The following is a 25,633-nucleotide window of genomic DNA, read 5'->3' as shown; positions in this document are numbered from 1 at the left end:
GCATTAGGCTGCAAACTGCATAGGTCACTATGGGCTGTGAATGAAATCTGATTCCCCAGCATCAATCAATAATCAATGCCAAGGGATTCACAGTAGGTTATTGCACATCCAAGGCATTTAAATACACTAAATGCACCCTCATTGTCACCATTAAAATGTGTATATTAAGACAGCAGGAGAGAAAGTCCAGAGGTCATGCAGCATTTGTCGTCACAGAGACCACTGGGTTGTATCTGCCATGCTGACTGGAGAGAAACAGAAATGTAGAGGATGTTCACCGTCAGCTGTTTGACTATTTATACAACAGTTCAGGGAAGGCAGGGGCCAAAATATTGATCCAGTATACACGGATTCACTCAGGCTTGTACACCTGAAGATGTACAATTTTAACTCTGAAAAAATGGTCAGTTACTTAATCAAACATGGAGTTTTCTTGATGTTGTGGGCTCTGTGATGAACAGCTCACTGTTATAAACTCTAAATGGCCTTGGCTTTGATCCATTTTCTTTTATTCCAGAAGCACATTTGACATTCACTGATTAAAAATGCAATTTAATCTTTTGTTTGTCTGTCATGGCAGATGTGTTTTTCTCTGTATCATAACACCAGATTAAAAAAGGATTTTATTTTTTCTGCAGAACGTAGTCGGGATACCACTCTGGTTGTGAGGGGGTTTAGTGTTGTGTGTTTTATACACAGTAGTTAGAGAAAACATGGTTCAGACCCCCATGTTTACCCACTCAAAATGCCAAGGTTGTGATCACTCTAAACACGAGCCACTGGCAGTTCCAGCAGGTCAACCCCTGACGTCACACCAGACTATTTAAAGTAGGTTAAAAATGTTTCTTCCATTACCACTTGATTTAAGAAAAACACTTAAAATGAAGCTGATTCACCCCTCCTTACTCCTGCAAAACCCCTCAAACAAGTTCAATTTGGACAAATTGACCACCACTGCAGCTTCTCTTCTGATAAGGCTGCAGAGTACTGAAACTTGGAGCAACTTGGAATTTCATCATTTCTCATTTATAAAACGAATTGTACTTCTCCATTTTCCCCAGGAACGGAAACTGTCCAAAGCTGAGAGACAGAGGTTCAAGGAGGAGGCCGAGATGCTAAAGGCTCTCCAGCATCCCAACATCGTGAGGTTTTATGATTTCTGGGAATCACCGGTTAAAGGGAAGAAGTGTATCGTTCTAGTGACGGAGCTGATGACCTCAGGGACACTAAAAACGTGAGAGTCAATATGAAAATAATGTTATTTTATTGGCATGTTTGAGATGTCTTAATATGCTCCTCAACGTACCTCATATGTGGCTCTTTGCAACCTTATATTTGACTGCAAATCACTAATCGTAAAAGGCAAATATTACTCTGTTATTGCTGCTTGTATTAGTCAGTTTGAAATCATCTTATTGTAATGACCATTAGACTGTCTGCATTATGTGGATCAAGTTTCATACCAAATAGATGACAGCGTTACAGTAAAACTAATGCTACACTGTGAAGTACGGATGGGAATAATTAATCGATGATCGATTAATGGTTGTTAAGAATTTGGTCAATCACATGGAATTTTTAATCGATATGTTTATTTTTTTATTTTATCTATGACTGCGTATCAGTACTCACTGAACTGAAACATGGCCGAGCGTTCAGTTCTACGGCCGTACGTGAATAAGCCAATGAGAGCTGAGAATTAAGTTGGATAGTAGTATTAATGAGTATTAATTTGAGCAAAGCAGCTTACTGTATCAAACCTTGCTAGCATGAATTACTGAGTTTGATTTTATCGAAAACTTGTTAAAACACAAAACACATTTAAATATGCAAGATTACTGTGAAAACTAACCTCATGCCTCTTCGGGGGCTAAAACATAAAACATTGAACTTCTTGACGTTATGTTTACAGTATCACCTCACTTGAGTTAGTTTTACGATCGACAGTAAGTCTCTTTTTGTCCTTTCAAAATAAAAGTGTCCCTTATCAAAACAGGCTTTTGCATATTACTGTATATATATATTTTATTTTGCCCATGTATGCACGTTTTTATACACACTGGAGTATGTATAAAAACATAGCGATTAATCGATTAATTGATCATTTATGTAATAGATGCTCGAGTTGGCAGGTTTCTTCCAAATGCCCGTCCCTACTGTAGAGACTGAAACTTTCAGACTTGTAAAAAAAAGAAAATAGAAGTAATTTGTGCATTGTTTCTGTGGCTCAAAATTAATTAATAGAGACAATAGGAAATGTTTTCAGGCAGTCAAAACGAGGAGATTAGTTTGAGAATAGAATAAGCATCAGAGATTCACTCATTGTTTATTTGCAGCTGATGCTTAATGAAAGCAATAATGAATCGCAGCAGAGAAAAGACTAATTGAAAGCATTTTATCGACACAGTGTCTAGAGGGGTCAGGCCTTGATAAGTCAGTTTGTCTTTTGCCATTCAATGTGTTTTGGATTGCAAATATCTTCATCTGGTGACTGCTGGAACATCTTTGTCCTCCCACAGGTATCTGAAGCGTTTCAAGGTGATGAAGCCTAAAGTTCTGCGGAGCTGGTGCAGGCAGATTCTCAAAGGCCTCCACTTCCTCCACACGAGGACGCCTCCAATCATCCACAGAGACCTCAAGTGCGACAACATCTTCATCACCGGTCCCACAGGCTCCGTCAAAATAGGAGACCTGGGCCTGGCAACACTGAAGAGGGCCTCCTTTGCTAAAAGTGTTATTGGTTAGTCATCAGCTACTGGAGTTCAATCTGGGAATTTTTCGGCTATCCGCCTGTCGATGCTTTAGCCTCTGGCCAGCACATATCTGGAAAATTAAAACAAATAACCGTGTCAAGACTTCATCTTGCGTGTATAGTATGATTAGCAACTTGAGACGTGAGAATCGCGTTGGAGTTGAGAAACGATGTCTATGACTGGATTGTTTCACAAGTAGTTGGTTTAGCTAAATCAGCTAAGCAAATTTAAAGCTACATTGTCTGCCACCAATTCTGAGATTGCATTTCAACCAGTGGGTTCTGCTGCTTTTGCTCTCCACACTGTTTACCTGCAGTCAACAAAAGCCAAAAACATGATTGATCAATTCTTCTGGGACTGAAAAGTAAAACCAGAAGGCTTCGGATACACACATTTTGTCCTGCCGCTTACAGACTCTGCATTCATATGCAGATATCTGTTAAAGAGGTTAACCATAGTTGGGAAGACACTGTTGTAATCAAATTGTAACTATCAGAAAATTGACGATTGTGGACACAGTGAAAAACACACAAGTATAGCTAGAAACTCCAAAGCTTATTCCAAAATGAGAGTGAAGTTGCGGTTTGCTTCCACTTTTTTTGAGCTGAGGAGGAGGGACAAAGTTAAATATTGTGTTTACAAACAGTAAGACATGATTCCTGCATAGTGTGCCTTTAAATTGTAAATGATCATTAAACTACAAGCCGATATGTTGTGTTACTAAATGTTACAGCAACAAAGAGACGATCCTTCCAGGTGCGCAATCTTGCCAACAGCTTTTACTTTTACACTTTGTTTAATCTAACTGAACACCAGCATAATGTCCACTTTAAGCCCACTTTAGTTTGGTCAAAGCTTTCTTAAATAGTTTAACATTTAGTTTGCAAAAGAAACATGAAACATGCTTTTAAACCAAAGAATAAAGCCATTCTATTGTGTTTTATTTGCTCAGAACTTTTCAATCAATTCTCTCTTGTCTGTCATTCGAGTGATTACTAAATTCTTGGAATCACGATTAAGCAGCCGTGTTGGGTTTCAGTCCTTGACTCTGGTATTGATCCCCCTGAAATAGGAAGACACCCTGAAAACTGCATGTGACTTGATAATTTATCTTCCTCTCTTGCATTAATTCTCCAGGCACTCCAGAGTTCATGGCCCCAGAGATGTATGAGGAGCACTATGACGAGGCTGTGGATGTCTACGCCTTTGGGATGTGTATGCTGGAGATGGCCACCTCAGAATATCCATACTCTGAGTGTCAAAACGCTGCTCAGATCTACCGCAAAGTCACCAGTGTGAGTTCACGTTTAAGGCTGTTAAACTCATTGTTATGACAACTGTTTCGGAGCAAAAAAAGTTGTTCTTCAGGGTGTGTTTTTCTTATGTTTATGTCCCCTAAAATGTCTTACCTTGACTATACTGACTCATATCTGGGCAAGTTTTACAAGCTTTAAACATGTCTGGAGGGGGACTTTAACAAAATATTTAAATGATGGTGTGTGTGGCTATCTGAGAGACATGTACAGAGGTTGAAATCAATGATTAGTTTCATTATTATATATAATGTTCTGTTTTTCATAGACTGACAAACATACAATCTTTAAAATGTTAAAACTGATGACACATGCCCACCACATTTAACCAAAGTCTCAAAATCTCACATTTTCAAGTCATAAAGTGAGCAAGCTACCTCAGATATGTAGACACGCTTATTGACTACCAGAGCTACAGGTCACACCAGTCAGGCTGTAGAGGCATTTGAGCAAGGGTGTGTTTTATTTCTGAGGATCAATGCCTCAACGTTAACCCAAGATACATTTATACACTGCAAAAATAGAAAAGTTGGGTGAACTCAAAATTTCAAGGCAACAAACTTCGATAAAATTTTAAATTGGACAATTAAACAAAATATTTTAAGTTTTGTTTTTGAGTTTGCTCAACTCTGAATTCAGATTTTTGTCAACTCAACTGTAAGTTGTACTAACTTATAATTTTACATTGTAATAACTTTTAATCCTTACTTCTGCTAACTTCTGCAATGTGCTGAATTGGCACGATTGTAACGCCGCTATGATATGTCAGCTAATGTTGCGACCACAAATTTGAGTTAGCATTGATATGCTAATGGCTACTCTTGTAGCTGTAACAAGCAGCGCCGCTAGCATCAGTTAGCCGCTAGCATCAGTTAGCTCACTAATGAATTTCACCGCTTTCCCGCATTTCACAACAAAGAAATAAGAGTTAGCAGAACTATTGTCCCTTGTTGTGAACCCCAACTTAAAGATATAAGTAACAACAACTCACAAACTTGTTTTTGAGCATACAGCTAGCTTCCTTTGTTGTGCTAACTTACATTATTGCCCTAAATGTCAATAATTTATATTTCCAAGTTTTACCAACTTAAATCACTGTTTTAGGCCAAAAAATACAAGTTGGCTTTTTTTGCAGTGTAGATAGAAACATCGGCAATGCCAAACTACTGACACAAACAGATCAGACACATGTGACATCAGATGGAAGAAACAACAAAACAAGCAATAATAAGATAAAATGAAATAAAAAATGTTATAGTTCCAAGTCAGGTAGACTGTTCACATAGTTCATAAAAGGCTCCCTAGGTTTTGTAAAATCTCTTAACGGAGCTGTGGAGGGTGCATCTGATTTTCTCCAGCTTGATTTTCAACGTTTTTAAGAAGAAGAATTTGTTATTTGTTTTCTATTTTAAAGTCTATATTAAGTGTCTATTTATAGTGATTCCTACAATGAATCAGTTGACATAAATTCAATCAGTTCTTCGTGGATCAACTAATCACTCAAATAATCGTCAGAGTTGAGTTGTCTGTGAGGAAATGTATTTTGCAGATTCTGTAATAAAAAATTTTTTTACAGACAGCACATACTGTACTTCCACATGTGTGCAGTCACACGCTAAGTACTGTACTGCTGTTTTGCGTGTGTCCGATATATGGTTGCAAGGGCTAGAACATTTCCGGTAAATTTCCAGAAACTTTCCATGGGAAGTTAAGCTTGTGAATTTTGGAAACATTCAAAATCTAAAAAAACATGACATTTCAACAGATTTATTTGTAAGAATAAGTTCATCAACTTCATTTAATTATTCAATTGAACAACAAAAACATGAATGTTAAGTTAAATATTACTCACCCCCAAAAAAAAAAATTCAGCAGCCCTGCAGTAAGCAGTGTGCTGTGTGCATGGGATTGGGGAATAGCAGAGATTCAAGTGTAGTGCATGAAATCTGGTCGTTTTAGGCAGTGAGTTGTGACATGTTCCTGCTGGTTTGTTTTTCAGGGGGTGAAACCTGCCAGCTACAGCAAAGTCAGTGACCCAGAAATTAAGGAAATAATCGGGGAATGTATCTGCCACAGATGGGAAGAAAGGTAAGCAGAGCGGGGCCTTTGGTGATGACTCGTAGACTCATGACGCATTTCGTATGTAGGTAAAAGTTGATCCTAAACACCGTGCTGTTTTGTTTCTGTTCCTGCAGTGTGACGTCAATGCCACTATTTGTCTCTGCCACAGCCGATGTTCATTAGGTTATGTTACTGTTGTGACCTTTAGCCCGGGGCAGTAGCTGGTGTTTGTGTGCATCCTGCAGGTACTCCATTAAGGACCTCCTGAATCACGCCTTCTTTGCAGAGGATACAGGCGTGAGGGTGGAGCTCAACGAAGACGATGATGGGAAGAAATCATCGATTGCTCTGAAGCTGTGGGTGGAGGACACTAAAAAGCTCAAGGGGAAGTACAAGGACGCTGGAGCCATTGAGTTTTCCTTTGACTTGGTGAACGAGGTCCCAGAGGTCGTTGCCCAAGAAATGGTAAACACATTTTAAAGATGCTGGAAGAATTATTGTGTTTTAGCAAATATAAACAGACAAGAGTTTTAGAGTTGGACTTTTTCTTTACACCTTTAGGTGTTAAATTAACATAACAGTGTTTTACTAGTGGGTAACAATTAGCGGTCTGAAGCCAGGCTAGCTTCAAGATTTGTTTTATCATATTCACAAAAAAATGGAAATGAAAATGTTGGATTTGAGGCTTCCTCAAACAACATGAATGAACTAAGTAAGTGCAAGTAAAAGAAAAACTAAATAAGAATCTAGGACATAAAAAGTTAAAATATGATTATATTGCATAATGAAAAGTATAAACAGTGGTGGAAAAAGTTTTCAGATCCTTTACTTCAGTAAATGTACTAATACCACGCTGTGAAATTACTCCACCACAAGTAAAAGTACTGAATTCAAAATTTACTTCAGTAGAAGTACAAAAGTATCAGCATCAACTTAATATAGTGCTATGACTATGTCTTATAACTTTCAATTTAAAAGTAACTAAAGCTGTCAGCTAAATGTAGTGGAGTAAAAAGTACAATATTTGCCTCTAAAATGCAGTGGAGTAGAAGTATAAAGCTAAATAAAGTGGAAATACTAAAGTACACATACCTAAAAATTGTACTTCAGTACAGTACTTGAATCAATGTACTTACTTTATCAACCACTGAGTATAAATCATTTTCATTGTGATATGTCTGGAAGAGATTGATTATTAAAGTTTTGAGAAGATATACACTGTGACAGAGTCAGTGACGGGCTAATTAGGCGTCCTGTGAAACGATCGATCCTTTCCTCTCCAGACTGGTTTGGATGTCTCTGCTCTGCTGTGACGTTGTTGGTACCAGACTGCACTTTGTGTTCCACGAGCTTCATTTGTCAACTCAGCCACAGCCTTGGAAAAGACTTATTGCTTATCGGCTGGCTTTGTGTCTGTTGAAATCCATTGACAAAAATAGCTCTAATTCAGTGCGTAAGGAATATTAAGCTGCAGGTAACCATAGCAACAATACTGCTTTGTGCTACATATTCAGTAAACTCTCATTGGTAAAAACAGGCAAAACTCTCATTGATTAAACTAGATGAAAAGAAGATTGTGGGTGGTGATTTGAACACAATGTGTTGTCTTACCTGTGATCACTGGTTGTGGTATACACACTATAATACACAAAGGTAGTGGAGGCAGCATGTAGTAACTATTTATTCATTTATTATGTTTAACTGCTTATCCGGCAAGTGGGTCAGATATCTACTTGCCCAAAGTCAATATTTATAGTATTTTCTTTATCAGCAACAAAGTTAATTGTCATGTTTAATCAAGATGGAATTTTTTAGATCAATGCGATACTGATTTTAGAGAGGGAAAAGGGAAAAATATACCTTTTTTATGTGGATTTTGCACCGATTTTTCACCACTCTGCAAATGTCCCCAGAGAGCTACTTTCTTAAACATAAAACTTCATTAAATTATATTTAACATTATTACACAATATAAAAACAATGTGTTACATCATCAGCCTATGATGATAACTGAGAAAATAAAGAAGAAATAGGAATAAAATAAATAGCTTAATAAACATAAATACTGTTCACTTTCAGTCAATCGCTGACTATTAAAAAAGTAGAATAACAACATTAATATATAAAACAATTTCTAAATCATGCCGAGAACATTTCTGCATTATATATTGTGTAGAATATTTTTTCATAACAGCACATATCAGACAGCATACACACCGATACCGAGAGGTCTTTGATAGGACAATACCAACAAACATTTGCGTGCCAAAAATGGTATGACTATCCCCCTTCTTCTCCTCAGAGATAGACTTGTCAACAGTGAGTGAGTGAGAGGATAAAGCAGAAAAACATAAGGAAACAATACAAATGCAACTCTTCATTACACATCTGAAGTGCTCTCCGCCCTGCTGACAGCATTATTGTACAAGTCGCTAAGCATCAAAATTGGAAACTAACTTTGTGTGAAGCAGCTTCTGCAGCATTTCAGCTGAAAGGTTTCCTCGCACATCTATTTTTATCCGATGTGTTTAACTCTTTTTGCAAGTGAGTTGCTAGATTTCTTAGTCCAACGTGACATTTTACTTGGTGGAGGCAATCCTTATTGTGTAGTATCGTGCCACTATGAAGCTTTCTGTGTCCAGAAGGTTATTGTAACAATAATACAGCTGTCTTTAACTCATTTCATTAGGTGTACTGTAACTGGGAGTTGGTTAGTGGTAATCAGACAGGATGTACGGTATTGATTGAAATTAGAGCAACTGATCAGTTGATCTTTGAGAAGGCAGGAAAGGGCAGTTCTCTGTTGTCCAGGGGAAGATTTGATTATTGATTACATCAGATGCTGAATCACAAACGTTCTGAGCTGCAGCGTGCATCTTAACTGTGTCCTGCAGGTGGAATCAGGTTTTTTCCTAGACAGTGATGTTAAGATAGTTGGGAAGTCCATCCGGGATCGCGTGGCTCTCATCAAATGGAGGAGGGAGCGGACGGTCTCGCCAGGAAATGGCGAGGTAGCTGTGAAGAAGCCTCAACAGAACCTGCTCCAGGTGCCCGGTACCGTCGCACCACAGGCACCTGCATTAGCTACGACAGAGTTTGAGGACCAGGAGGCGGAGCAGCAGACCCTGATCTGTACTGTGCCTGCCATCACGTCTACCACATGTAAGAACATTGAAGTTAGAAGCACACATGAATGCATCTTTTATATTAAAACTCACTCATCTACTAACAGGAAATGACTTAAAATGGTTAAATTGTGAATGTAAATGAGGGAACGCTGTTAGTCATCAATGAGACATCATCTCCCAGCTTTTGAATTTTAATGAGACACCACTCCATTGTCCCCCTGTCCTTCCCCAGTGTCTGTCCTTCCCGCTGCAGGCTTTATTATAATTTATCATGATTTATTCACTGTGTCATTACAGCTGACACCGGAGTGAGCTCCACCATGCAATTAGATGAGCTAAACAATCAGCAAAATGGCACCTACCAGTCTCTTCCAGAGCCCATTTCCACATCTCAGATGATCTACAGTCCTCCTGCACAGGTTGACCCTCAGCTGCACCAGGGGCCCTACCAGCAACCCACAGCACAGGCCCCTCATGAAAACTACACACAAACATCCACTCAACTACAACAGGGAGCCTACCAGCAAACCACAGGTCAGCTGCACCCAGGGGCCTATCATCAACCTGCAGCACAACTGCACCAGGGGCCTTATCAGTCTCAAACAGTGAGTGACAGCATTTCCTATTTCTCTGGCAAATTTTTCTATCCTTCATTTTGTTTTCTCAGTTGTCTTTTAAAATAACATTTTTATTTTCTTTTTTTCGGCGATACCTGATCAGCGTCACTACAGCGAACCCTTTGTATGTTGTGACAACCTGTTCATCAGTGAGAACAAAGTGTGTTTTAGGCGTGGAAGCACCTCCCTGGTTGAGATGTTAAAATGTAGGACACACTCTCTCACTAAGACAATAAATAAAAGCCCCTGTCGGTGTTCATCACAGGACCTGGCTTCAACAAAAAGCACAGGGAAGTCAGTGAATGCCACAGACTTCAGATCCTCTAACTCAGCCCAGAATCCATCATTATTATCTCCCCTCTTACCCCCACATCAACACTCTCATCATGACTCAGCAAGTCATTTCAATTCACCTCTCCTTCCCCTGAATTTACAACCTCCCTCAGAGCTCCGTCTGAGCGTCCCACACAGCCCGCAGCCCCAGCGCCACTGCAAGGCTTGCAGCATGTCTCTCCTCCTGATGGACAAGACAAAAGGAAGTGCATCTCTGGGGCACACACACACACTCTCTCTCTCCACAAGTGCCCCGTTTACACCGATCTCTAAGCCAGGCTCACCCACATCTCTTCCTTCTCGTTTGGCCTCACGCTCTCCCCCATCATCAATCAGTCGACCAACCCCGGCGTCGTCACCTTCACATCTTTCCCCACCCTCGCCAGTTTTGCTCCCACAGAGTTTGTATGAAGGTGGAGATCTCACTCTTCTCAACCACTGTCTCCATCACATCGTCGGTCGCAGGACCAGTTCCCCCACCCTCTCTCGTAATCATCCACTGCACTGCCACGGGGAGGTCGGGGGTAATACCTCCTCAGTAGTTGAGCATGTAGACAAGAGGCTGAGTCTGGACGTCCCACACTTCTGTTTCCTAAATCTGGACAGGAATCGGCTGTTTTCAGCAGATGAGAGTGAGGGCAGACAAGAGACACTGGTAGGTTAGAGACGAAGGCTTCAAATAGGCTAAATCCTGCCATAGCAGCAGCCTGCTGTATCTTCAATGATTCTGCCAGCTGCTTCGCTCCTCTGGCCTTTTCATGGTGATAGCAAAGGGCCGCCCAACAGCCAGCTTCTGCTCCTGCCTTATCCATAATATGGGCTTTATTTTAGTGTGTATAAAACATAGTCACACTGACGTCATGCATTGGTTTATGGGCTTTTGAAGCCTCGATATTGGCATTTTGGCCATCACAATCTTGTTTTTTTTTTGCAACCAGTGCATGTGCAGAATTGATTGAGAGCCAGAGAGATTTTTTTAGCTAACACTCGGATTTAGGAAAATGTCTTTTTCCTAGTGACTTTCATACAATCTGACTTCTTTTTGCAACCAGTGTAGTCGCCCCCTGCGGGCCCTTAAAAAGAATGCAGGTTTTAAGTCATTTCCGCACTGACTTCTCTTTTCAGACTTGGTGGTTGCTGCTTGGTGGCATTGTACAAAAAAGTAAGGCGCCAAGAGTAATGCTATAACTTCCCTTCCACTTTAGCTTGGCTTATTGAACCCCTCTTTACTTTCATGCTTATGACTACCACTGCTTTGACACACTGATCATTTAACTTGAGTTATTGGAGCAAATTTACAAACATGATCGTGTCATATTAAAGCTAAAAACAGGGTCCAGTAAATCTGCTCTCTCTTATGTCTTTCTGACAGACAGTTTCTGCTCCAGCTACACCAGCCCCTATGGTGCACCAGAGTAGACAGACAGCACAGAGCGTCCCAGCTGCAGCCCCCACTCTACAGCCACAGCTTACTGCCCAACCCAGCCAGGAGCAGGTACTGCAAGCATCAAACTGCGACAGGCCCTGGCAACAGCTGTAGTGAGACACAAAAAGCAGAATTAGGAGGCAAAAGTTTGGAAGTCACCCCTGGCAGCTCTTTCAGAGTTAATTATTAATAGTTCCTACTGCTTGTTTGACACTACAACTTTCTAATTCTATCATTCAGTGTCTGCAGTGAAGTACTAAAAAAGAAGCACACTATTTGTATGGTGTCTGTGTGTGATTTGGCTACAAAGTGCACCTGATGTCTCCTTTAAAATGCTTCACTGTATGTATATCTATAGGTGTGTGTGTGTGTGTGTGTGTGTGTGTGTGTATGTGAATGGCTTTTCATGTGGTTTTTGTTTCCTTTCCGTTTGTCTTTCCTCCTTCAGTGCCATCTCCAACCAGCTGCTGTCCCTCCCCAGGTACAGCCATCATCTCTCATTGCCTAACTGCAGGCTACAGTACATACATTGCAAAACACACAGAATGCTTGAATTTACATTAAGTCTACATGCCCTGCAGCTCACTTTACTTAAAGTGGAGTTTTTAGACCAATATATATATATAGTTAAATTCAGAATCCATTTGTTTTTCCATCACAAAATTCACACTCTCCAGTCAAAGTGGAAAACCCATGTCTGATTTCTTTCTTAGCTCTTAACTGCTGAGCAGCCTGCATCTCACCTGAGTCCTCCTGACATATCCACCAGTTTTCCACAGTCAGTGTCCAGTCCTCCTCCCCCACTCCTCCCCCTGCAGATCAGCACACAGGTGCGTTATGGTGGCATTAGAAACACAGTATCAAGCTAAGGTAGAGAGGTTGGTAGAAACATATTACAAATGTAATTATAGGTAACTGGGCTCATACATAAAGGGCCTGTGTGACTGTTCTATCCACTGGTTGTCTTTGTTCATTTTATATCATTGTCCCTTCTTTCCCAGTTTCCCTCACCATATCCCGTTCAAACAGTTGGGCTCAAGCCCTCTCCCATCCCCCTGTCATGTGTCTACAGCAGCAGTAGCTGCCACTATTCACCTTTACCCCACCATCGCTCCCTTCCTCTGACCCCTCATACCGCCCTGCCCTCTGTACCCACTCTCGGCACGCCTCAGACCCCTCTTTCCACACCGCAGCACGTGCCCAATGTGGCGCTCCCTATTGCACTTCTTACCATGGCCATGTCCCCTGCAGTGCCCCAGCAGCAGTGCAGCTCTGTCACATGTCAAACAAACCTCGGTAGCTTCCATACCACCCATCCCTTACCTCTCTCCCAGGTACAACCCACCCCATACCCCGCCCCCTACCCTGAGCAGGAACTGGCTCAGCCGCCTGTCCAGGTGAATATTTGGCTCGGTTCTCACTGTAATGATTGAGTCATGGACAATCTGTTATACTAAGGTGGTAATGTGTCTTAAGTGTGGGTTTAATGCATGGAGGGCATGCGTTTGGAGATTGAGAGGTGAACAGTTTTTGTATTAATTAATAAATAATTCTCCAAATGTGCTATATTTTTCCCCAGGTACAGATGATTGCACCACAGGTCTTACCTGCTGGTCAGACTGCTCTTTGGGGAAGCGGAGTAGATACAGAAACTTCTGCAGCTGGCCAAGACTTCACTGGAGCAGCTCCAGTCTCAATCTCAGCCACAACCCAAGTTGAAACTCAAGCCCCAGCACAAAACCAACCACCGCTCCCAGCAGTCATGCCTCAAACTTCAGTCTCAACCTTTGTTAGTGCCCCGACTTCAGTCCAAATGCAAGGTCCAACATCAGTGCAAGCCATAGCTCCAGCAGCAGGTCAAGCACCAGTCTCTGCATCCGGTCTCACTTACGATTCTCCAAAAGGCTCATCTACAAGCTCAGATGCATCGTCTGCAACTGGTAAACCCAAAATATCAGCCACAGATTTAGGCTCTGCCCCAGCCCCTGTCACGCTGCCAGCCTCGGCTCCTGTCGCAGCTCCAGTTCTGCAGCCTGCTGGCATCCAGACAGCAGCCTCAGTGGCAGAGTGTGCCAGCCTGGCCACAACTCAGCAAAACTTCGAGTCGACATCTGCATCCAGCACCCTTCAACAAGAGCCCAGTGTAGAGGTAGGATAAAAGCCAAAGTTTGTACATTTTCAAGAGCTATATTGATCTCCAGTATACACATATGCATACTCTTAAGAATTTACATTAGAAGGATAAAAATTGTCCATGCATCAGTGTCTAATTGTTACTCAGAAAGCATTCTCAAACTGCAGGCTGGCTTTCAAATGATATTCACCTCAGTTTAATACCTTCATCTTGGAACCAGCCTCTCCATCTGAGACTAAAATAACCCTTAAAGGTCAAAAGCTAATTGCTCACATTAACATTAATACCAGTGTTATAAAATCATTTGGTATAAAATCAAACCTTTACCAAGGTCTCCTAACTGCTCTGCTTCATTTTCTGCCTTCAGGATGTGCTTCAGGACAAACCCGTATCTTTACCCAGTTATGCATATGACAGGTGTGTGAAGCTCTCTGTCTTCAACTCTTTGCAGATTCTAATATAACTGTGTGTGATGAAAATGTGTCACCAACCAAGACGTTGCTCTTTACAGTCTCAACTCCGATGTTGCATCTGGTAAGGAAACAAGTGACGGCTATGACAGCTTGGCTAGTGGAGGTAAGGGGGACGGAAAGCCCAGGAAACACCACCGCAAGTCTGCCCGAACACGCTCCCGGCAAGAAAGGACGAGCAAACCCAAACTCAGCATGCTCAATGTGAGTAACGGTGTAATTTATTTTTTCAATTATTAACAATTTAAGTTACCAAGGCATAAGGGTTTTAATGTTTCTGACTGTAAAGTGTAACCGCTGTCCACACAGGTTTGCAACACTGGTGATAAAATGGTCGAATGCCAGCTGGAGACTCACAACCACAAAATGGTGACATTTAAATTTGATCTGGATGGAGATGCTCCAGAGGAAATTGCCACTTACATGGTAAGTGCAGTTTGCAGTTGTTTGTCATTTATTGGTTATATTTAAGACATTGTTTAACGTATTTAAACCCACGTGCCTGCTAGCGAGGAGCTTAAAAGGACAGTTCACCCCAAAATCAAAAAAATATTTTCAGTCTTACCTGTTGTGCTATTTATCAATCTAGATTGTTTTGGTGTGATTTGCTATGCCTTCTCTTGGGTTGTGAAAAAAACTAAAAAAAGCAACAGCAATGTGTCATTCCAAGAGAACTACAAATCTTCAAGGGCTGTTTTCTGTTTGTATTTTCAATGAAAATAGGAACGTTGAAGTGCTGTAAGCCGGCCGATGGTTGACAAGTCAAAATCATGCATCTTTATGCTCAGTAAAGCCTGGACCACTGTCAGTCCATTTGTCAGTGTTTTCTTCCATTTTTTCGTATTACAAGCTGTTGTTTGTGTTTTGTGTTGTTTAATGTTTACACGGCTAACACCTTTTTAAAAATGCTGGTTGCCAGTGATGCATTGGCCACTCAGGCTTCCTATAACAGGAACTTAAAAAAGTATCTCAAAAATGTTAAGAACTACGAAGAATCCTAGTTCTTCAGATGTAGACCATAAACTTGGGGTTCTTAGAACTACGAACAATTTCCTCCCATCCAAAAAAAAAGCCTCTTGATGTAAACAGTTTCCCGTAGTACTATAAGCAAATAGATCCTACATGAAACTGCACATAACTGTTGATTATCCCGAGTAACTGGAAAGGGAAATTGCTGTTGAGGTTTTTTTCAAATTTTTCTTTTTGGTGCTTTGAGCATCACATGCAAAGTACCATCTAGTGCCATTATATTTGAGAGAAGTAGACATTTCTAGGACCAACTCACACCAAAAACAATCTAGACTGATAACCAGCACTACAGGTAAGAGAAAAAATATGTATTTTTATGTGATCTATAGTTTTGGAGAGGTTCAGGGACACCAGTGACTTCATAAACTAAAACAAACCCTAGTTTTCTGTTTTTGTGGTTGAGAAAATGTATCTCTGTCATTGTGTATGTTATAATTGCTGTTATTACAATATAACATAGATTATGTTTGAACTGATTTAGGTTGAGTTTTAGCCACATGCTCAAGCGCAAGCCTCATACGTGCATATTGGCAAATAGACAAAACTCATACTTATATGAAGGGTGTAAAAAGGTTAAAGTTATTAAATCTTTATGCCTGCAGGTAGAGAATGGGTTCATCCTTCCGCCAGAGAAAGAGATATTCATCGACCAGCTAAAGGACATTGTGGATAAAGCTGAAGACATGCTGAATGAAGACATGGAGGGTGAAAGGGCCTCTGCCTTGAGCTGTAGTCCTGAACAAGGGCTGATTGCTGAGGGGCTGGTGGGGGAGGTAAGAAGGGGGTAGAGATAAATGACATGATTATACACAGATTTAGACATAAGTAGCATATCGACTTAGCTCACAGTTTGTTTCTCTGCAGAGTCAGCAGCCAGGAGCACCTCAGCCTGTCTATCAGCAGAATGGTAAAACAGTTATCTCTTTCAGAAATGTATTCATCTGCACGCCTCCTTTTTGAATGTCACATTCAGTTGTAATAAAATGGGTGCAAACTGTCTGACTCTTTGAATGCAGTTCTTCATACGGGAAAGAGATGGTTCATAATCTGCCCAGTAGAGGAGACGCCCACATCCAGCCAGGACACCACGTCTGATGGGACGGCCACACAGTCTCCTGGGAGTTCAGCCACCACTCAGCCTGCTGACAGCGGCACTGCACGGCCGTCTGTATCCAGAGGTGACTTTATTTATACAGAGCAATTGCAGCACAAAATTTGACAACCTTTTGGAACAACAGCATCACCTTGTGGCCTTGTAAGGAAAGACATCCACCAGGTCTTGTGTGCAAGAATTACATGAAAAAGTCTGTATGTCCCACTCAAAATCTCTGGAGTTTTTATATATTTATCACAATCACCCACCTGCACTCTTGAACTGATTGGATTTTGGAGGTCAAAGGTCACTGACCTCATGTCCATCCCATGAACTGAAACTTAGCTGAATGTTGGAGGCATAAAACCACAAACTGGTTCTAATTCTAGTTTCTAATTCTTATCTTGGGCTAGTGTTTAGCACTTTTCCTTCATATTAAGAGGTTTGTGGGTTTGATTTGCTCTTCGCCCACTGTCCAAAGACATGCAGCTTAGGTTTAATTGGTGACTCTAAATTGCCCATAGGAGTGAATGAGAGTGTGAACGGTTGTATTGTCTCTATGTGCACCCAGCCTCTTGCCCAATGTCAGCTGGAACTGGCTCCATCCTTCTACAAAGAATAATAAATGGCCGCATGATTCTCATTTTTTTCTCTTGCAGAAGATGGGTCATCCTCCACAATGTCTGGTGGAAGTGGAGGCTTCACCTATGATGTGTACGGATTCTGCAGTCCTCCCATTATGTCCAACACCGACCCTCTCCTCTTAGCTACTCTGTCTCCGCCTGTGTCTGCTCCCCCAACCCTGCAGTCAGTGACATCAGTGGAGCCTGCTGGCAGCTCGGTGCAGCCCAGTGTTCATCAGGCTCAGCCAGCCAGAGCTCAAACTTTGCCCCCATCTTCCACACATATGCCTTTCCAAGTGGATGAGTCACAGGGGTCCCCTCTGGGCCCCGTCTCCCCGATCCATGCAGCTCAGCCGATGCCCGACATGACATGCCCTGTGTCCATGGCTGACGAGGTGCCCTGCTGCCCTCTGGTCATGCCCCTGTCTCTTGATGTGAGCGGCTTACAGGGAGGGTCTCCTCTTACTCCTCTTCCACTCCAGGAGCCGGGCTCAGCCAAAGAACCGATGTCCGTCTCCTACGCCTCCGCAGCGTGCAGCGAACGTCCACAGCAGCCCGTGGTGCTGCACCAGCCATTTTCCAGCGTGGGGGGGACAAAAGTGTCCTCATTACCCCAAAGCCCAGCGCCATCCCAGCACGGTGCAGGGCCCAACGAGTCAGACAGCGAAGGACGGCTGGGCCGCGGGGGCTTTGTGGACAGCACCATAAAAACACTGGATGAGAAACTAAGGAACTTGCTCTACCAGGAATATGCACCCATGTATCCGTCAGGCAGCGCTGCAGAGACACCCGGCTCCTGCACTGAGTACATCCAGTCTCCTCCTGGTCCAGACAGCGCCACGGGAGGGTCAGGAAACAGCACGCCGGGGCCGATGGGGGAGGGACGCTACAGAGCAGGAGAGCAGCTGGTAAGCATAATAATCAGTAAGCTCTTAAATTACTTTCAATAAATAACAGGTGCAGTATCACATTCAGCCGAAATTGAAAGTTATTGGCTTAAAAATTGAGATGTAACTCTTGACCTTTAAAACTGCAGATATTTCAGAGTTACAGAACAACAGCTATTACAAATCGATCTTGTACATTTCTTTGAATTAGAAAATTTTCTTTTAAAAAAATAGGCATGCTCCATTTTTGTTTTTACAAAATTTACTGGTGTAAACAAACCTTTTCAAAGCTTCAGAAAATATCATATATCATAATATAATTCTCATTAAGATGATGTCTAAAAAATGCTGAGAAAATATAACTTTAAATAATATTTTTTTTAATGTTAATTAATGCTGGTTTTAAATAATTTGTTTCATATATTGGCAGATACATTCCAAATATAATGAACTATACTGTGAGTTATTTTTATACATTTAAGGTGTATAAAGGTTTTAACTTAACAGTCACTACATGAGAAGTATTAAGTCAGATATCATCTAAATACCTATATCTCTCTATATTGACAGTTATATAATAGGGCAGTGATAAAAGGTTTGTACTGAAGTTTTCTAATGGCTTTGTTTTGTTAATCTCTCACCGTGTCACCTCTATTAGCCTCAAATCCCAGAGAGAATGGATAGTCTGAGCACACTGAGTGACTCAGCCGTGTGCGGTACGTACAGCATTCAATAAATAATTTAACAAGAGTGGTATCGTTAACTTCTATCTACATCTATGTATCAGTGTTTGTTGATTACTGCATGATAACTGTGTTCATTGTTGTGAAAACTTCTGCAGCATCCCTGTCAAGAAGACACGTCCCTCACTCTGCTTCCTGCTCCGGAACGAGAGGCCGATTTAAGGTGGCACATTTATTATCATTATTATTATTATTATTATTATTATTATTATTATTATTATTAATAATAATAATAATAATATTAATAATAATATTAATATTATTATAATATAATAATCAGTCATCAGTTTATATTGTTTTATTTTACTTATTTTACTTTTTCCTCATATGTAGCACCTGTTAGTGTGGCTCCGTCTAGTTTTACTTGAAACGCACACTTCAATTATGGAGCGTGAGGATGTAGTTGATGCGTGTCTTAAGCCGAAAAAATCCCACAGGTTCTTTATTATGGTTTATTGAAAACCTTTCGTTTGAGCATTACAAACAATGAACTGCAGCAATCCAAAAAATAACAATTATGAGCACGGTCAAAAACTAGTGTGCTCTCCTCGTCTCCATAATCCTAATTAAAACAAAGTATGCAATTATGACGTTACACACATCTCAGCCAATAAGAAGCAATTCCTATGAACCAATAGGCATTCTTAAACTTCAATAAAGAACTATGAACTATGAATCTGGATTATTTATCAGCTTTTCCACAATATACAAAATGGCTCCATCAGCACCTTTGCACAAACATTTTTCACTTTTAAAATGTTTTTAATTGTTTTCATTGCTACCATAATTTGCTATTTTTAAAAAAAATTTTTTTTTTTTTAAGTTTCCTAAAAATATTAATGTGTATAATAACAATAATAATAGTAATAATAATAATAATAATACACACAATTACTTTTAAAACATAAAAAAAGTTAGAAAAATCCCTGTCACCCTTGCTCCTCAGTCTATATTACATTCAAATTTAATAAAAAAAAACAATTGTCTTTCAGATCAGTTCTAACTGCATTTGCTGTTGCAGAAGCATTACTTGATGCCCTGTTTACACTCAGCTTGTTTTTTTGCATTTGGCAGATAATCTCTGTTCCTCCTGAAGTGGCCAACAGACGAGACGTGAAGCAGAGGAGCTGGAGCAGTGCCGCTTCGCCGGCTCACCCAGTGGGATACAGTGAGGACCTAGTCCAGGCTGAGGCAATGACCGCCTCCACCCAGATTGGCCGTTTCTCTGTGGTTAGCACTGAAGATGATATCACACAGAGGACACGTTGCAGCCGCTACTCTGCCCCTCCTGATTTCTACCTGGACACACCTCCATCTATGGCCAAGCGGGGCTCCCTGCCTCGCGCCATGACCTCGAACTCTGTCTCTGTGGACGTCACGGTCCATGCTCGTTTCCTCTCTTCGGACTCAGGCGCCGAGAGCAGCCCTGCAAAGCTGGCTCCTGCCACCCCGTCTCAGCATACTCGCTCTGAGCGCAGAGGAAGTGACCTCATGAAGAGGGCAGTGGCCTTCCTCCGTCGTTCAGGTCGCAGCAGCAGTGTGCAGAGCTCCGACTCACCGAATCGGCATGGAGGCGTGCATGGCTCGGCCTATGCCAGCAGCGATAATGACTCAGAGATGGAGGACTCTGACATGAAGAAGGAACTACAGAGACTCAGGGAGAAGTAAGTTAACAAGTGGTTTACTTTTGGTCCTTTTTTTGTGTTTTTACATGAAAATAATAGCTTGTAAGTGACGAGTATATTCATTTTCTTATTACACACAGACAAAGGTACTCACCTTTCCTTTCTGAAACAGCTCACCTCATTCTCTCCTGGTGGAGTAGCAGCACCATCTGCTGGCAGCTGTTGTTTTTGGAGGTGTAGCTTGAGGCAGCATCCTCTGCTTCCATGTGATGTGTCCTTTGATTTGTTCATGTTCATTCAGGCTCCACAAGAATGTTTGTCTGGATCAGGGGTCAGCAACCTTTTTGATGTCAAGGGCCATTTTTACATTTTATTGCTAATCACTGTGCCATATCAACATTTAGGTTAACATTAAGTTTAATCATGACACTACATCAACATTTAAATCTCTAAGGGATCTGTGGTTTTATTGAGCCTATTTATTCTATCTATACAGGCCACTGGTTTGCAACCTGGGGGTCCCAGCCCCCATGAGGGGTCGCCAAAGCTTCACATGGGTTCAAGAGGGCTTCTTGATTTTAAAGGGTGTAAAGCTCTTTAACCAAGAAAGAACAGGCTTATTATTCCATCTGGTACTTTTGAAGGTGCTTAAAGGTCATGAAAACATCATATCAGAGTGAAAATCATTAACACTACCAACCTTTCAGCAATCTAAAAAATAGTTGTACTTTTTTTTTTATCCGCTGTGGTTACAAATTAAATGCACAGTTCCCATTTCAGTGTACTGCTTTGAAAGACATTCACTCATTTATAAAGTGTGGCAATAGCAACAAATGTCAAAAAGGGATAATTAAGTGTAACAGACAGAAATATGAGCACTATACAAGAATGCTGGCATCCTTATCAGGTCATTTGGCATACAGATGAGAGGGCACTTCAAGATGTTCAGTTATTGCCAGTGTGCCACTGGTTAAGCCACTGAAGGTTGCTGACGCCTGGTCTAGATAATATGAAAAAAAGTTTAATAACTGAAGTCCTTCAAGTCCACTGTCCAATATTTAAACTTGTTCCATTGAGACCATGTGCAGATATTCCTTAAGCCCACTCTCCAAACATGCTTATCCGATCAGACGTTCGGATAAGAATTAATTTGAGAAGTGATTCCCTCCACTGTGCATGAGCAGTATATTCCTGCCTCCATCCCCTCAGACATCTGAGAGAGATCTCTGAGCTGCAGGCCCATCAGCGGGGAGAGGTGGAGCTGCTGTATCGCCGGCTCGGCAAAGCCCCTCCTACCGGCCTGGGCCTCTCGCATGTCGCACCGCATGCCGGCCGCAGGAAGAGGTCCAGCAAGCACAGACTGAAGCCTGGCAAACTTCTCAGCCCTCTGGTTCAACAATTTAGAAATGTCACAACCAAAAACAGTGACTCCAGCAGATCCAGTGAGTACCTTTTCAGAACATCCAGTAATAAAGGTTAAAGGAGCAGTTAAAATTACAATTCTCATACTTGTGTGTGTGTGTGTGTGTGTGTTCAGGTGCTGCTACAGCTACAGGTGAGCCCACAGTGAGTTTAAATGGCTCCCCAGCCAAAGGTTCCTTTCCCACTCACGGCAGGGCACGGTCATGCACCAGCCACCTCCCCAGCTCCACCTCAGAGCCTGTGCAGACTCAGCAGCCCTGTTCCCTCAAGGGCTCTTTGTCTTCTGATAATATTTACGCGGGGCTACACGGAGACGGCACCGGCACACAAGCTCCACCCGGACAAGGTGACCACCAGCAACACACAACAGAACACCTTAGTCTAATAGACTGAAAACATGTTGATTCACCAGAGAATTAATAACAAACACGTCTGTGGTCGGGTATTTCAATGTGTGCTCCTCTTACCCTGGTGTCTTCTCCCCTCTTTGATTATACTCCTCTACAGGCTGGTCTAATTACCCTCAAACATCTGAGAGAGTGACCTATAAATCGAGTAGCAAGCCGCGAGCTAGATTTCTCAGTGGGCCTGTGTCTTTGTCTATCTGTTTGTATCTATTCTCTTCCCGCATAGCTTCATTATTTTTGTTTTCCATCATTATTATTCTTATTATTCTTATTATGTATTTCTCTACTTTTATCTCACTGATATCTTTTTTTTATGTCTTTGCCAAATATTCTGCAACACTGCTGGGTTTTCTTTCGCTTCGCCTCGTCCTTACCAATCTTGTATTTTTGCTTGTGCAGAATAAGTTGTTGCTTATTCAAACCCCTAAAACTTAAGTAAAAGTAAAGTTTTTTCAATTTCCAACAAAACTAATTTATACTCATCATTCCTGTTAATTGGACCAGTTGCCTTGTTTGAGAAGCATAAGGTTTGGATAATCAAGGCTCATTTTAATAGGAATGAGCATTATGCCACATTTCAAGTGTCTCCAGCTGATGCTTGTGCTATTTATCCACCTTAAAATGTGATGTTTGTAACAAATCCACCATGCATTTCTAGGCAATAAACTTTTGCATGCCACATCTACTGCATCCCGATCTGCTGTGACAGTTCTAATCTTTCATCTCTTTCTAAGCTCTCCCTCGCTATCCTCCCTCTTATCTCTGTCTCTAATGCTCCAACGCTGCACTTTGATATGGCTCTCTGACCACATGCATGATTTTGCTAATAAATGGAGTGTCTCGTTGCAGGGGACTGATTGCTTTGTTTGTTAGTTTGGTCCTTTTTTGTGGCAGTTTTCAGTAGCTTTATTTTGCACTGCATTCCGTTATTAAACATTATTACTGGCTAATAGGAATGAACATTTGTATGAAGACAATTTTGTCTTACAGGGTCAACACTGAAGCGACTATGTCTCGGCAAAGAGCGTGGCAGCAGTACGTAGAATTACACGTCTCACTAAAAATTCAGTCGGTCTAATCAGCTCATTATACATGACCTCGTGGTTTATGTGTTTCCTCAGGGTCTGGAGCTGGACCAGGGGCTTTCAATCCATCACAGCAGGCGGCTACCGGCACCACGCCTCCTTCTCATCAGCCAGTAAAGGGACTGGCCCAAGCTCAGGCCAATAACAGCAACAACAAGACAGCCACCTACACCGGCTCATCCATGAGTGCCAATGAAAACAACCTGCCTGAAGACTTGCAGCGGCTGATGGAGGACTGGGCCCAGGAGGTTCTTATCGTCACCCACAGGCCGCGCACTAACTCTCTGAGCATCAGCGGGCAGCAGCTTTGGAATCAGGTTGTTCCTCAAACACGTGGACAACTGGCTAGTGCTTTAGATGTGAGTTTCATGCACGTTATGTAACAGTTTGTGTTCAACCACAGACAATATTTATTTGAATATAGTGTATGAAAGCAGTACAGTGGAAGTCCTTCATATTTATATATATATAATTTTATTATAATTTTAATTTTATTATTATTGTGCGTTTCTCTCTTTTATGGCAAATTAATTGCACTAAAAATACTATAATGTAGATTAAACTGTACAAAAGCAGAAAAAAGAAGATTCCTGATTTAACAGGCACTGGGTTATTGATATTATGTTATTATATGTGTATGCTATTCAAATATTTAATTTTCTAAATAAAACCAAGTAGCCTAAAAAAATGATGACAGCACATCCAAGAAACCCCACAAACATAAACCGTAAACATATGAAGTGTTCATTTGCAAGAACAGATAAAGATACTTACGATGATTAACAAACCAACATCATTCATGCACAATAAAAAATTATTTGTGAAAATAAAGAGAGATAGAGAAAGAAAACCCAAAACAACCATATTTCTTGTTTCTAGTTTCTTGGCTGCAAAATACAACAACATTCATTATCCTTAACCGCTTATCCGCACTCGGGTCGCGGGGGGCTGGAGCTGATCCCAGCTGACATTAGGCGAGAGGCAGCTACACCCTGGACAGGTCGCCAGACTACCGCAGGGCTGACACATAGAGACAGACAATCATGCTCTCATTCACACCTACAGGCAATTTAGAGTCACCAATTAAACCTAAGTGCATGTTTTTGGAAGGAGGGTTTTATGGGAGGAAGCCGGAGTACCCGGTAAGAACCCACGCTGACACGGGGAGAAGCGCCGCAGGCGGGAGGCGAACCGGCGACCTTCTTGCTGTGAGGCGAGAGTGCTAATGTATCTGTTTTTGCACAAATATTGCCCAATTAAGCTTGTGAAAAAAAGAACAGTTTACAGTTCAGGTTTAATGGGTTGTGTAAGGACCCATTGTAGCATTCAAGTTACCAGGAACAATTGGTAATGACTTATAATGGAAAACTCAGCAGGTACAGGCCAATGCAAGTGATCACAAAAAACAGCTTGAATGCAACAGCAAAGTCTTTCAATATAGTCTCTGGCAGAGCAGCTAATCCGGCGAGACGGGCAGTTCGGAGGCAGGCAGGGTCATCTACAGGAAATCAGTTCAAGATAAAGTGCTGGATGCCAATCCGGCAATGAGTGTTTGAGAAGCAGGAGTTTTTATAGTGGCTTGATTAGTGATCAGAGGCAGCTGAGTGTAAAGAGCAGAGCTATGACAGAATCAGGCAGCAATTCGTCTACGTAATTGACTGTATTGTATAAATACGGTTAATCATTATTGTGAAGTTCAATCTCTGTTCATTATTTAACCCTGTTAGGTATCATGGACAGTTCCAGGTCCAGAGGCCTCCAGTCTTCCCCTGTCGTGGCCTGATAGCCCTGGGTCAACAACAATGACCAGCCCCTCGACGAGGCCCCATCCCAGCTATCAGCTCCGCTCTCCCGCTCCATTCAGGGCCTTGTCCTCACCTCTCTCTGTAAGCCAGTGGCCTGGGTTGCTCTTTCCCCTTCCTTCAGGAGTCTTTGCCTTTCCTGCTGTGCCCTCAGCCCAGGACGGCCCCGGCCCCATTCCAGCTCCATCGTATCAGCCGCCCGACCCCAGAGCCAGGACTCTGTAACCTGAGTAGCATTGTGTCTTCCAACTTCGTTACCAAAAAGAAATCTCATTATAGATCTAGGCAATCTTATGTGCATATCCTGTATATATTTAACCAGCATGTATTTAATCATGTGTACATACTCGTCTCCATTCTTGAGTTTTATGTTATTTGTTTAATTTGCATCAACATACCTCATGTCCATATTTCAGAACATAATCCTTGGGTGCAGTGTAATGGTAGTAGTACATTAAAAGATGTATAATTAGCCAAATCAGGCTTAAAAGAGCAGATTTTGTCATTGCTTATAAATGTACCTTACCACTCATTGAATGTACATAATGTAGTGTTAAATCATGGTACGTTTATATTAATAGTTCATGTTTGTGTTGCTCATGTCATCTCTATATCTAAGCTGCCGTGTGTATATATGAATTCTTGTTAGTCTGTACATAGCTCCTATGTTTGTACAGTTAAC

The 25,633-nt window shown here is 41.5% G+C and overlaps 1 protein-coding gene across 1 annotated transcript in view; it reads left to right on the top strand.

The window, feature by feature from the left end:
* The window catches only part of wnk2 (WNK lysine deficient protein kinase 2), a 30,139-nt gene extending 4,939 nt beyond the window's left edge, over window positions 1-25,200 (top strand). Inside the window, exons 2-26 of the mRNA XM_059329923.1 lie at window positions 1,062-1,234; window positions 2,520-2,740; window positions 3,891-4,048; window positions 6,066-6,154; window positions 6,373-6,592; window positions 9,022-9,289; window positions 9,553-9,860; window positions 12,080-12,112; window positions 13,211-13,780; window positions 14,133-14,182; window positions 14,277-14,439; window positions 14,545-14,661; window positions 15,867-16,037; window positions 16,129-16,171; window positions 16,281-16,442; window positions 17,020-17,888; window positions 18,526-18,583; window positions 18,709-18,773; window positions 19,685-20,274; window positions 21,445-21,677; window positions 21,773-22,003; window positions 22,165-22,263; window positions 23,055-23,099; window positions 23,186-23,508; window positions 24,877-25,200. Of these exons, the coding sequence (XP_059185906.1) occupies window positions 1,062-1,234; window positions 2,520-2,740; window positions 3,891-4,048; window positions 6,066-6,154; window positions 6,373-6,592; window positions 9,022-9,289; window positions 9,553-9,860; window positions 12,080-12,112; window positions 13,211-13,780; window positions 14,133-14,182; window positions 14,277-14,439; window positions 14,545-14,661; window positions 15,867-16,037; window positions 16,129-16,171; window positions 16,281-16,442; window positions 17,020-17,888; window positions 18,526-18,583; window positions 18,709-18,773; window positions 19,685-20,274; window positions 21,445-21,677; window positions 21,773-22,003; window positions 22,165-22,263; window positions 23,055-23,099; window positions 23,186-23,508; window positions 24,877-25,176 (5,559 nt within the window). The 3' untranslated portion in view covers window positions 25,177-25,200. The remainder of the gene's footprint in view (window positions 1-1,061; window positions 1,235-2,519; window positions 2,741-3,890; window positions 4,049-6,065; window positions 6,155-6,372; window positions 6,593-9,021; window positions 9,290-9,552; window positions 9,861-12,079; window positions 12,113-13,210; window positions 13,781-14,132; window positions 14,183-14,276; window positions 14,440-14,544; window positions 14,662-15,866; window positions 16,038-16,128; window positions 16,172-16,280; window positions 16,443-17,019; window positions 17,889-18,525; window positions 18,584-18,708; window positions 18,774-19,684; window positions 20,275-21,444; window positions 21,678-21,772; window positions 22,004-22,164; window positions 22,264-23,054; window positions 23,100-23,185; window positions 23,509-24,876) is intronic.
* The last annotated feature ends 433 nt before the right edge of the window (window positions 25,201-25,633 follow it).

Source organism: Centropristis striata, chromosome 3 (genome assembly GCF_030273125.1).
Source record: "Centropristis striata isolate RG_2023a ecotype Rhode Island chromosome 3, C.striata_1.0, whole genome shotgun sequence".
Lineage (NCBI taxonomy): Eukaryota > Metazoa > Chordata > Actinopteri > Perciformes > Serranidae > Centropristis > Centropristis striata.
The sequence above is the reverse complement of the archived record's forward strand: the minus strand, read 5'-3'. Positions and strand labels throughout refer to the sequence as shown.